Genomic DNA, 13,446 nt, shown 5'->3' on the forward strand with positions numbered 1-13,446 from the left:
AATAACAAACAATAAGAGAATATGATGTAAAAAAAAAAAAAACCTAGGGGCAATTTTGGCACTTCCCTATGGAAGTATAGGATGATTCATCAATGGATAGCAGACTTTTATAATTACACTGGCTCAGAATCTGAATTTAATGTGGAGTTAATAGTTTATCCAACGTTGACTCTGCTGAAACATTATTCCAAAGGCTAAAGCACAATATTTAGTGTCATCCTATAAGTACTGCATCTTCACTCAAATTCTCCTTGTGAATCTGTGTGTATGAGCTGGAGTCTGCAGATCAGCCCTCAACTAAAAAGTGTCTTGGTTGAGTCGGCTCACACCTATGCTAAGTGCACTAAGTGAGTCGGCACTTTTGGTTCCCTTCTTCCTGTGGTTTCAGGACCAAGCAGTTGTGGAAGGCTCTGACCAGGTGTGTCTGAAAGGGAGGAAGTAAGGCTGCTGCTCGCTCGGCTCGGCCAGGCTCTTTAAACTGGCTAAAGCTTACAGGTGTGCTGTGATCTGGTGCGGTCTGCTCTGCTTCGTGTTTCTCTGCTGGCCTGCCAGATTAAGAGCAGACTACAGTAGATGCCATTAACCAAACTAAAGCTGCTCAGCATTTGGTTGTCTCAGGTAAAATATTCAAAAAAGTGTTAGATAGTGGGAATCGGACTTAAAATGAATGCCTCAGTGATCCCTGCAGGTGAAATGTGATAAATCAGGTAGTATGTTATGTTTTTCTCACTGTTCGGGCATCACTTCATTTTGTCAGCAGATGTCGAGAGTCTGAAAACTCTTTTCTCCGCCAACTCCAGTTGGTCTTCATCAGAAATTTCTTTCATACTATACTGAAGTAAAGGTCACAGCGAACGATAAAGTAACCTTCGTTGGCTTTCTTTCTTGTGAAGTGATGACAGTGCCTAAAGAGTTTATGGCCTCCTCGATACTTCAGACTCTATAGCAGGGACGCAGTCAGGACATTTCACAATTTATACCAATTTGTTACAGTCAGTGCTAAAGCTAAACTCTGTGTAGATTACATCTGTGGTGTCGAGGATCAGCATGAGTTTGGATCTGTGTTTGGCCTTGGCTGAGTGTGAATACTGGACCTGGATGTCTAAGTTGTGTTCTTGGGCAGAGAGGTAAGAAAATGTATGAAAGAATATGTTGTATTTGATTGTTCTTTAGCATTCAGACTGCCATGATGTTATGAATTTTTAAGCATAATGCACTGCAGTTTTCTCCTTGGAGCATCTTGCTATACTGGGAGATTACGCATGACTATGGCATGAAGGAAGTGCATAGAAGAGAATCTCTTTGTAGTTTTTGCAAATACAAGTGAACATGAGCGACTCTTGGATTGGACATGCATGCACATTGTGAAACCACACTCTTCATTATTCTATAAGCCATGTGACTTTGTCCTTGTGAAAAAAAAATATTAGTGCAGTTTAATGTTTTATTTTCTTAGACTTTGGCTTAACCACAGAATGAGATGTAAGAAGTGATGTGATACTTTAAATAATGTAATAATAATAAGATAAGAGGGAAAATATGTGTTTTTTGTTTTGGGGAGAAGTGTTTAATGTTGTGTGTTTAAGAGATGTACAAGTTACAGAGTTAAAATGTCCACTTAGCATACATATGTTGATGTTCTGTTTTTATTATTATTATTATTATTATTATTATTATTATTATTATTATTATTATTATTATTGTGATCTAGTTTATTAACTTTATCAGTCTATAATTTTATCTCCCTGAATTATGAGTTTAATAAATAACCAACAATAACTATTGGAAACATATGTGACTTTCAGGTTTTCAAGCATGTCTTATACTTATACGATACTTCTAGATCACACTTTTTTCCCTACAAACCTTACTTACTTACTTATTTAAATAGCTTTCAGCTATTCTCCTTTAAGTCAACAGCAACAACAGACAACACTGAGATCTCAATTAATTTTAATTGCACATTTTATTTGTCAATTATGTAACAATATGAAAGAAAGAAATGTCAATATCACCTCTTATTTTCCACGAGTTATTACATTGTATCTATTCATTATTGAGCCATTACTGTGTGTATCTGCTCCACAATGGCACTGCAGTCTCATTTCACTCCATCAATTTTAAATTCTGCTTATCAACCAGTGTATTGGGGCTGTGACTGAACAAATGAGCAGTGTGAATGTGTGAGCCCTTTTTTTAAGAAATGAAATTCAAACACAAATATTCATGTTTGTTGAAAAACTGAAATGAGTAAAATTGAATATGCTGGTTCAATAGTGTTTTCTCACGTTACCTCAAGAGGCAGCCACAACAAAGAAGCTTAATCTAAGTTTACCATTGGTTCAGTATCTTTTAAAGCATGTGATGCATATAATACATTTTAAAACAAGGTGCACATTTTAGGAATTCAGGAATTAGTCATCTTGTCTGAACAAAAAAACGAAGCTTTATGTTGTGTGTGTGTTACTCAAAGTGCATTTTTAAAATGTGTATCTCTTACTTGCCACCTTTTGTTCCCTGAGCGCAGAAAGCCAAGCTAGGCCCAGGTAAGAAGGTCATCACCGAGACGGACGACAGCCACTCCAGCCAGCAGACTCAGAACAGCCTGGACCAAGTCAAACTCAGCGACTTCACCTTCCTGGCTGTACTGGGGAAAGGGAGCTTTGGCAAGGTAAGGCAGCTCAAAACAAAAGAATGTTACTCAAAACAGACAGCACAAAGTCTAAAGGAAAAAGAAAAAATTATTTTTGATACTCATACAAATGATCTTTTCCCACCTAACCCTCACCATCTTTCTGAAGGTCATGCTTGCAGAGATGAAGGCCTCTGAGGAGCTCTACGCAATAAAGATCCTGAAAAAAGACGTAGTGATCCAGGATGATGACGTGGAATGTACTATGGTGGAGAAGAGAGTCCTGGCCCAGCAGGACAAGCCGCCCTTCCTCACATACCTCCACTCGTGCTTCCAGACTGTGGTAGGTAGAAATGCTCCTGGACATGCATCAGGACAGGTCACTGCAGGTCAGCCAGGTCAGGTCAGATTAATTCACAAAGGGGCTTTTAGCGAAACAGCTTAGTCATAAAGTGTTGCAGAGAGCAGTAGAGGACATGTATGACAAGTATGATTTAATAAAAAAACAGAGAGGGGGAAACAAACAAACCCCAATTAGAAGGCTGAGGTGTGTGTGTGTGTGTGTGTGTGTGTGTGTGTGTGTGTGTGTGTGTGTGTGTGTGTGTGTGTGTGTGTGTGTGTGTGTGTGTGTCTACGCACGCATCCAAAACCATGTGTCTGCACATGCTTGTATAGACTTTGAGTCATGCCAAAACCAGAATACGCAACCTGAGAGCACACTCGGTATAAGCAAAGATACATGCGCTCATAAATATGTGTACTTCCTGCACACACACACACACACACACCCACTCACACTTGCGCCTAATAACAGCAGTGTGTTGTGCTCGCTTATATAGGAACAGACACAAATGCAGACTTGTGCAACCACATGCATACAAACAAGTATTTTTACAAACACATAAAGTTATGACAAATTTTAATTTGTGCTTCATATTGTAATTTGCAGTGTTTCCTGTTCCTCTTGCATGGTCAAGCTTTGGATCCACAGCTGATTTAACAAACCATCCATACACATGTATACATGAGAAATTTCTGAGTGACAGGCTGCAGTGTGAGCATAGAGATGTCTGCCTTCTCTCCAAAATAATAGATCTAGATGGCACACTGCTTGTGGTGCTCAAAGTGCCAAAAAAATACAGCTAATCTGAGCTACCTAACATTACAGCTATGATTAAAGGTGTAGTTTGGTAGAAAGAAATGAGTCTGTTAAAAAAAAAACTGCTTACGACAACCAGTGAGTAAGCGGGTCATGTTTTCTGGAAAGAGACATTGCTGCTGAGTTTCTTAAAATGTTTTTTTTTGGCGCTTTAAGCACCACAAGCCATTACATTGGAGAGAAGGCAGACATTTTGACGGCCGATATCTCTTACATTCAGAAACTCTCACTGAAACGATCAACTCGATAAATAGCTCTGATAAATAGCACTTCAAAAATATGTATTTTTGAGTCTCTTGAACTGTCTTGGAGGATCACTCAAGGTGTAACAATACTAGTAATAGTAGCAATAACAGCTTCTGGACTTCCTTAGTGGCACTTTATTCAAACTAGCGTCGTGTGATGGTCTGCAGGCAGGTGGTGTCATGACATGTGATGTCAAATTTTGACATGTAATAACCTTTGTAAATGGAAAATGTTCTGTACTGTAAAAAAAGGATAGTCCAGAGAATAAGCATTGGACCTTCATGAAGTTGGGGGATTTTTGAGAGATAGTTTATGAAAAAAAAAAGTTAATTATCAGTAAAGTCCAAGCATAGAACTGAAGAAATTTTAATGTTAAAACAGAGTCCTCCGTATTTTTATATTGATTTCTTTTACCCAATAAAAACAAATATCTGCCATGTGAATTTCCATGCCCCTTTCCTCATATGCATTTTAGTCTCAATGGGACAGAATTTAGGATACCTAATCAGAAAGTGTTGTGGTAAATCTACCCAGCCATTGGTTTGAACTGGATGTAAAATGAAAGTCTATTAGCGGTTAGATTTCTGAAAGAAGCTGAGCTGAACTGTAGCAGCTGATTAGAGCTGTCGCACCAGCAGGCAGGCAGAGGAAACAGGAAGAGACTCAGCTTGGCATCACTCATAGCATATTCATGAATACACACACACACTCTCGCACGCATGCACACACACATGCACGCACACACAGTTCACAGTTCAGTCTCTCACACACAAAAATGGTAAAACTTACTCTCAGAACCTCTCCAGTATATTCAGAATTTCTATGCAGACTTTTTAGAATAACAAAAAAAAAATATTTCCAATGCAGTTGCATCAAGTACAGAAGCCCTGAGAGTCACACTTTTTTTTTTAGTATTTGTTGTTGTAATAAACATTTTGGCCACAAGAAGCTGAAGCGAACCACTAGCCCATGTTCTTAACAGAATAAAAGCATTCATGTTTTCTTTCAGGTGAGTTCTTATTTCTGCATGTACTCTAAACTATAATGCTATAACTTGCTAACACCCAGTACTGTGTGGAATGGGGTGTTAGCAAGTTATAGAATAGAATAGAATAGAATAGAATAGAAATACTTTATTAATCCCGTGAGGGAAATTGTTTAGTTACAGCAGCAAATAAGAGAGCAGCAACTAAATTAAATAATTGTTGAAAAGGGCAAAATAATGCAAAAAATGCAAACCAGGAATGACCCCCAAAAAGTGCCAAAATTGAAGAAAAAAAAGGATTTATTTTCCTGTAAAATAATTTTAAATATATAATTAAAATAATTACAAATATAGTTTTCTGGTCATTTTTTCCTAGTATTTATTTCCCCTGAAAAAAAACCATCACCTTTCACTAATTTCTTGCAGTTTGTGGGACATTTCCTGCCAAATTGATCACTGCCTTTCCCTTCATGTTTTCAAAACAGATCAAACCAATTTGCTCTCTTTCAAAGGCTTTAATAGCTCTTAAACGGCGTTTGAATGCAGCACAAGAAAACTGATGTTAATCCAGGTCTCAAAGGGTTAAACACTCCAGGGAGAGAACATGTCAGTGTCCCCAGTCTGAGGGTCTTATACACCCTTAAGCATAATTAGCTGAAATACAAAAGTTTCATTTTGCATTTGTTTTGCTCAGACAGCACGTTGTCAACATCCATTAGACTGAAATCTCTCTGAAGCATCTTTTGTGCCCCATTACTGTGAAAACAGGAGACAAAAGTTAAATGTGGGAGGCACAGAGACGTGGAGAATGTGCATTGTGCATTTTGCTCAAGGGACCTTCATCGTAGTGCTGCGAGGGTCAGAGCTTCCACAAGTCCAGGGTCAGATGTCCTTTGTCAAACCTGAAGGAAGGTCAGCCTTGCTGCCAGTGTGTGTCTGTTGCTGTATGAGGTGGTTGGTTTGTTTTTTGAGGGACTGTCAAACACAGCTGGACCAGGGTCAGGCCAAACTTGTCATGGGCAGTAAGGAACCAGCACGATAAGACAAAGAGAATATCTCCTGACAGATGTCTGTGTTGAGTGTTTTCTTTTTTCCCATGAAGCGCTTTGTTGTGGGCTTTTTGGGTCACCTTGTCATGGAAAGTATAGCAGGAGCGATGGAGTGACTCAGACAGCGAGGTTAGAGAAGGCTGCAACACTGAGCTGTACGTCTCTGTTAAGAAAGCTGTCAGTGAACTGAAATGTAGAAATGTTGTGTAATTTCACAGCTTTTGTGGAACTTTGCTATTTTGATGTGCAGAAATAATGATGTTGCATGGTATTCTCTCCCAACCCTCCCTATGCCCCATCAACCCCTAAACCCTCTTTTGTATTTGCTCTATCTCTGTGACCACAGGACCGTCTGTACTTTGTCATGGAGTATGTGAATGGAGGAGACCTCATGTATCATATCCAGCAAGTTGGCAAGTTCAAGGAACCTCAGGCAGTGTAAGACATGTCAATGTAGTACTACTTATTTACCACAGGATTATATTAGCTTTCTAAAATACCTTTGTTTGATACTACCAAGGTTATGGGCACTGCTCTGGGGGAGTTCTGTTGCCACCGGGAGGGTACGTAGTCTGCGGTGATGTTTGTGTGGAGCGTGTCAAGAGGCATTCACATGAATTCCAGGACCCAAGGTTTCCCAGCAGAACATTGCATTGTAATAAGATGATCAATGGTTTTAACGTCACCGGCCAGTGGTTTTAAAGCTGCTGTGAACCCAAATCACCAAAAACTTTACTATATAATTTAGGGTCTTACATGCATAATAAAAAGCATAAAAAATGATCAGACACTAGTTTTAATCCCAATTTGAAATATTGTTATTTAGTTTTTTTCAGTTTCCTGAAGCTGGGTGGATTTGGGTGTGGTTATCTCTATATCAGGTAATATGGATGAAGCTGATCAAAAATTCAAAGTCAAGTGTAAGTTGATACTGATTTAACATGCCAACCTGAAATCCCTCAATGCTCCTTTCAGAAACACTTACTCTGACTGCCAGAGGGCACTCTGACACAAACTGAACTGCAGGTGACTTTGCAGTGCTGTACTGTGTGGTTATCCTCAGCACTGCACTCTGGGAGTGTTATGGCGCACTCTGGGCACTCTCTCTCCGTGGAGAAATAGTGCGCTCTGTGGCTTTGCAAAACAGCTCGAGAGACAGTTGACAAAGGTGGGATCCTAGGAGGTGTCAATCAAAATGTGATGTGCTACGCCCACAGTGTTGAGAAATGCTATTATCCTCAAAATGAGCTGTTTTGAACTAGGTTTTCTAATAGTTGGTAACAGCTATTTTCACTCTGATTGTTGTTGATACTTAATGAGACACTTTGATATAATATGTGTATTCTTACTATTTCAAGTTATAAACTTGGTATAATTAAACAAAGTTGTTTTAGAAAAGTAAAATAATCCTGAAATGTGTATTTTACAGTATAAATGATTCACTTGCACTTTAATTGCATTGTAACAAAACAATCAATGTTATTCACTTTGTCCGCCAGTGATTTAATGTTTTGGCCGATCAGAGTTAATAATTTGATCACCTTGTATAATAGTGTTATATTTCTCATGGATTTATTTTTGGATGGCAGTAAAGTTATAAGTGTACTGCAAGTAAAGGTTACGTTTACCTGTTTTTATTGTCTGTAAATGTGTGGTTGTTATTGCAGGTTCTATGCAGCAGAGATCGCTGTCGGTCTCTTCTTCCTGCACGTTAAAGGAATCATCTACAGGTGGGTATTAATGCAGTTTACAACACATAAAAATGGTGCGGGATGTTCAGATTCAGTGGCTGCATGTAAAGTAATAACCAGATATTCTGTGAGGTAATAATGTCTTTTTTTCTGCAATGATCTGTGCAATAAGATTAAAGAGCCTCCTGCAAAGGATCTATGCAGTTTTTTTCAACAATCAGTGTTTCATAAGTCCTTTTCTAAAGACACCCAGCAGCAGCAACTGAGGTTTGTGTGTAATAAATGGTGTCAGAGTAGAAGTTCGTAGGATTGGCAGTGAAAGCCACCTACTGAAACAATTTCCAAAAAAAAAAGATATTGAAAAATGTTTTGAATGTCTTGTGTGCCTCCTCAGGGATCTGAAGTTGGACAACGTGATGCTGGACTCTGAGGGACACATTAAGATTGCTGACTTCGGCATGTGTAAAGAGAACATGGCAGAAGGAGTGACCACGCGCACCTTCTGCGGCACTCCAGACTACATAGCCCCAGAGGTAAGCGCTGAGCATGGAGCGACGTGTGCGTGTGCACATTGTGATGCATGAGGTCATCTCTGTCACTGTCTGGTCTGAGCCTGTGTCACCCTTGTGCTCCAGATTAAGGTCACTGCCTCAGGACAGACACACACACACACACACACACACACACGCACACACGCACACACGCATGCACTCTCTCATGACGTAAGCATCCCAGTCAGGCAGACGTCCTGTGTGTCCGCTGGCAAGTCCAGACTGAACCCAAACACACATTCTGGGGTGTCTGTGCGTCCCAGTGGGTTGTTTCATCTTTCACTGAAAAATTATTCAACTTTCCACCGCTCTAGAAAGCAGCAGCACTTGCTTTCGACGCATTTTTCTTTGGTGATGTTTGCTACCTAGTAGGAAATGTCTACTGTTATTCAATTGTTTGCTTGTTTACCATCTGTTTATAAAAAAATCACATCAGCTCCACCTGGGTCGATGCTATGTTTTGCATATGTGCAAACTGTATGATAGTTCTGCCATCATGAGGAGAATGGCAAAAATGCAAAATGAACTTTCCTGATAAATCAATAATGTGAGGAGGGGACATATTGTATATTTTGATAGACAAGCCAGAGACCACTTAAAATTGGTCCACAGGCCAAGATGTTGTATCACAATCATGCTGATAGCTGATGTGGCAACTGTGTATCATTTCCACTCGATCCACTCCGAGTGAATGGGGACTCGTGTGCCCTCAGTCACTGCAAGAAATGCAGACAGGATAAGTTCAAGCTAACAGACTGTTTGATTGACAAGTCCACTGCTCACTATGGGCTGAAAATGTCAAAAATTATGATTTCAACTCGGAATATCAGCTGTAAGCAGCAATAAACAAAACCAAGCGAGCAATTTGATACCAACTGGTGGTACTCAAGATTTTGTAATGCTTAAGACACATTTGACCGCACCAAAGTCCCACACCCGTTAGTTACAGTTTCTATTTGCCAGTTTTTACAAAAAGAAAGATGGCAATGCTGGTTCCATTTAGCCTGGTGCCACAGTTTGTATTAAACGCTTTTTTGGCATCACGCAATATAGCTTTCAGAACCTTACAACAAGGACTACAGTATGCGATTGAGGGATGTTTTCACATTCACAATGATCCAAGACGAGCCCAGAACATAGCGTATCTAAGTATAACAGCAAAGGGCAAAGCTGGTTGAGTTATCACTGATTACCAAGCTTGCTCGATTGTTATTTGAGTACAGAGCGAGGAGAGGCGGGGCTTAGTAAGGGCTAATTCAGTAGGATCCCTACCAATGATCATCTTTACATGAGAAAAGTTAACAGCAAATGGTGGCACCTGATAATATGTAACCATTTTACTGGCAGCAAACTGAACGTTTCAGTTTTGTCATTCTGCAGAAATGTAAAGAAACTGACAAATTTTAAAAAAATGTACAATAATCTTTTGGTATGTTTTTTTAATTTCTACCTTGGTATAATTGGTTTACTGCTGACCAAACAGTCGAAGTAACTCACAAAAGTAAACCATCAACAAAGAGGGGAAGTTTCATCCACAATGAGCTGCTAAACTTGCTGCCTGTGATTCATGCGATCCGGAAACAAGAAAACCTATCCATAATTCTGTTTGTCTGTTAAACTGTCTGTTAATCTATTTATCAGTCTTTTTCAATTTCTCCTAAAGTATAAACAGCTTTCAGCAGTTTCAACTTAATGTACTACTTCAGTTTTTCCAACTCTCTTGCCATTATCAGTTAGCTTGTGTTTAATGGTGGGCCAGGATATTGATTCCCTGTAAAATCTCCTCTGACAGACTGGGAGGTTAATTCCACCCAACGAACGCTGGGTGAACACGCTGTGACCATTCAGAGTCAGACTGACACTAATGCGCCAGCCAACGATGACACAGCAGGGGGTGGCAGCGACCACTGTTTCCATAGCACTTTGAATCAATGTACACATTTCATGTCACACACTATATGCTAAATCACACACATGCATGACAGCATTGCATTCGCACAATTCTGCTTGAACAGATCTGTAGATTCCTTCAAAACACACACACAAAGCCAATCATGCGCACACTTGAACACACACTCAAAATCACTCTTAAGTGAAGACTGACCTTAAAAATTGGCTCACAGTGGTGACACTTTGAGAGATAATGGAGGGGAAGTGCTCCTCAAATTGTGTGTGACCGAAGGACCAGGAGAGATAATAGATCAATCATGAACAGCTACATTAGAGTTTTGTAAAAGACGTTTGGGCCATCTCTAAAATTTGACTACACGTTACCAAATGTCACATTGACAAATTTTAGGTGTTTAAGATCATACGGCTTTTGGCCTCAACAGTGAAGCAGTAGATTGAGAGTAAAGCAGGTAACTTTTATAGAAATAACTTTTTGTCATATTTGTGGAAACTGTTACAATATCCTGACAGTACATGTGACAGACAATCTGCCAAATAATCTGTGAATAAATCAGCTTAGTCTGACTCCTGTCAATGGCATATTCATTTATCACACCTGACTAAAAACAACTAATCAGAGTGAGGAGGAGTCTCTGACGCAGTGTCAATCACTGCTCCCTGGCACATGCTCCCACTCAGTCAAGCTCAATATCTTTAGCGTGTTTGTGGCCTCAGGAGGAGCTTTGCAAACACAATGGCTCACAAACAACCATCAGCATTAAAAAAATGCCCATCCCTCTTTTTCCAACATTAGTATGAAGACTGATGACAAAACGCTGTTGTTGGCAGCATAGCATGTGCATGAGCAGTGATTGACACTGTTTTAGAGGCTACTCCTCTGATTGGTTGTCTTCATTCAGCTGCAGTTGATTCTTAAAAATGCCATCAGAAGCATTAGGTGGAGGCAGAGAAAACAAAGTTTTGTCTGGACCACAGTGTGCAGGTCAGCCCTATAAAGTGAGTGAGTGAGTTAGTGATGAAGTTACGCCATTGGTCAGAGTGGCTGATTTCGTGAGTGTAGGCATTTCTCCATTGGCTGTTGCTCTTTTGAAATATATAGATGCTGACAGATCTGTTTTACTGTATCCCTCACTTTCTGTAACCAGTGTAGCATGATTTCATGGTGGAGTAAGCTAGCTAGCTAGCTATTATTGAATGTTACATGTTAACACTTCAGAACAGGTGTTGCCCAGTGACAGAAGTCTGCAAATGGTAAATCTGCACCAATAGCACATTTTGCAAACTGTCTCTGCGCTACTGTCAGGATATAGTGGCAGTCTCAGCATATATGACAAAAGGTTGGTTTTTTTTTTTTAGAAAAGTTACAGACTCCAGTTCGTGGTTAGTCAAGAAAACAGTTTAATGATCATGTCTGTCTAGCCATAGTTTTTAGAGTTGAACACCAGTGGTTGGGAGCACCTACAACCATAAATGATATACACCAAATATATTCTGTTTGTGTTTATATGAGCTGCAATATTGAGGTTGAATCTGATACGTAACTGTGTCTGTGGGTTTGTGCCTGTTTGTGTGAAATAACTGTGAGATGAGAAGGATTTTCACACTTCTTCTCCTCCTCTTACACACACACACACACCTGCCCACAATCTCATAACTATGAGGGAGTACATTCCTGTGAAGCACTGTGGATCCCCTGTTTGCACATGTGACAGAACGCAGTCGTGCTCCTGCGGCAGTCACCCCACACAAACACACACATCCGCACACTCCTGTGCTGGCACACAGTTTACCCTGACCTATATAGCCAGTCATTGGTAGCTCCTGTCTGGGAGGAATGCTCAAACTAATGTGAATTTACACCTCAATGACTTGGACACAGAGAGAAAGAGATGGTGAGGAAGAGAGCGTGAGAGAGAGAAGGGAGAAACCAGAAAGGGAACGCAAAGGCAACATAAGGTATTAACTGTGAGGAGAAGAGCAGGAGGGGACGAAAGTAGCCAGACTCTGACGGAGAGAAGCAAAGAAAGCAGGGGTTGAAATGAGAAAGAGTGTCCTAATGATGTCTCTGTGCTGCATATCAGGAGAGCATTTGAGGATGTTTAGCTGTCTGACACGGGCCATTTCCTGCTACGCCCTAGTTGGTCGCCACTGCAGTGTGGCGTTAAGAGGCATGGGTGTCCACTTCCCTGCTCACTCCCTCTGTGAGCTGAAGCAGCGGTTGGGGTGTTTGCAATGTCAAAATGACATAGAACAAGTTTAGTCACAGAGGAAGTGACACTTTTTAGATGCTCATTATACTGTCACTGAGCTGATGTTCATCCTCAGAGTGTTAATGTGTTATAATAAACAGAATGGAAGAACGTACTAATTTAATATATTGTACTTTCACAACTAGCATTGATATGTGCAAGATTGTTTTGTCTGGGACATTAATTTTCTCTGCCATCTTTTCATTTGTCTTGATGAGGAAAATTAATTTCGAACAAAACGTCGGTGTCCACACATATCTCATAACTGACGCTATTTCGCTCATTTATAATCAGACTCAATTATTTAGCTACAGGCATTTTGACTGCGCACGATCCAGGAATGCTTAATATGCAGACTTCTAGTTCCATTTTTATTGCTGAATATTTATTGCGGCAGATCCTTATTTCTCACAAAGTTTGAGTACTAGGAATAGCAACCAAAAAGTTGTCGTCTGGCAACGGGATTTTTCAGTGGCAGCTCCAATTTTAAACTCTCTGCTAATTACCAGAGCACTCAAACCAGTGTTTTTAGATCAGCGCTATTGGTAGACCCACTGAATCACTTGAGCTGCTGTTGCAAAAGTGAGTGAGATGTGAGAAAAAAAAAGTCAGGAGGGGAAGAGGGAGGTGAAAAAGAGAAAGTGAGAAGAAAGCAGCAAATGAGACGGAAATTCAGCTGAGAGCACGAAGATGCAAGCAATCTGCCAACAAGTTGGCAGCCATGAAAAAGTTAACTTCTCCGCCCGCTTATTAAAGATTCACTAATGAGAAAGTGCCTGATCCTTTATCTGTTTTCACACCCTTTATATTGAGCTTGATGATATAACTTTTCTTTCCTCTCTTCTCCATGCCTCGGGGCTCCAAATTCATTTTTCTTTCTCTCTGATGCAATTAGTTTATACATTATACTCCATGTGAATGCCACTACAATACATTCTCTGTTTCGGGTTATTTTTTAATTAGCATCATTAGG

General features: G+C 40.0%; 1 protein-coding gene across 3 annotated transcripts in view; it reads left to right on the plus strand.

Annotated features, from left to right (window-relative positions):
• The window catches only part of prkcaa (protein kinase C, alpha, a), a 192,285-nt gene that overhangs the window by 126,710 nt on the left and 52,129 nt on the right, over nucleotides 1–13,446 (plus strand). For 2 of the 3 annotated variants that reach the window (XM_088075654.1, XM_042484741.2), the window contains 5 exons: nucleotides 2,528–2,671; nucleotides 2,802–2,975; nucleotides 6,418–6,509; nucleotides 7,739–7,801; nucleotides 8,157–8,295. In XM_088075654.1, the coding sequence (XP_087931780.1) occupies nucleotides 2,528–2,671; nucleotides 2,802–2,975; nucleotides 6,418–6,509; nucleotides 7,739–7,801; nucleotides 8,157–8,295 (612 nt within the window). Of the gene's footprint in view, nucleotides 1–388; nucleotides 419–2,527; nucleotides 2,672–2,801; nucleotides 2,976–6,417; nucleotides 6,510–7,738; nucleotides 7,802–8,156; nucleotides 8,296–13,446 lie in introns of all 3 variants that reach the window. The other variant, XM_088075653.1, reaches the window with a different exon arrangement.

The sequence above is a fragment of the Plectropomus leopardus genome, chromosome 3 (genome assembly GCF_026936395.1).
Source record: "Plectropomus leopardus strain MGB_pleo_1.0 chromosome 3, ASM2693639v1, whole genome shotgun sequence".
In the NCBI taxonomy this organism is placed as follows: Eukaryota; Metazoa; Chordata; class Actinopteri; order Perciformes; family Serranidae; genus Plectropomus; species Plectropomus leopardus.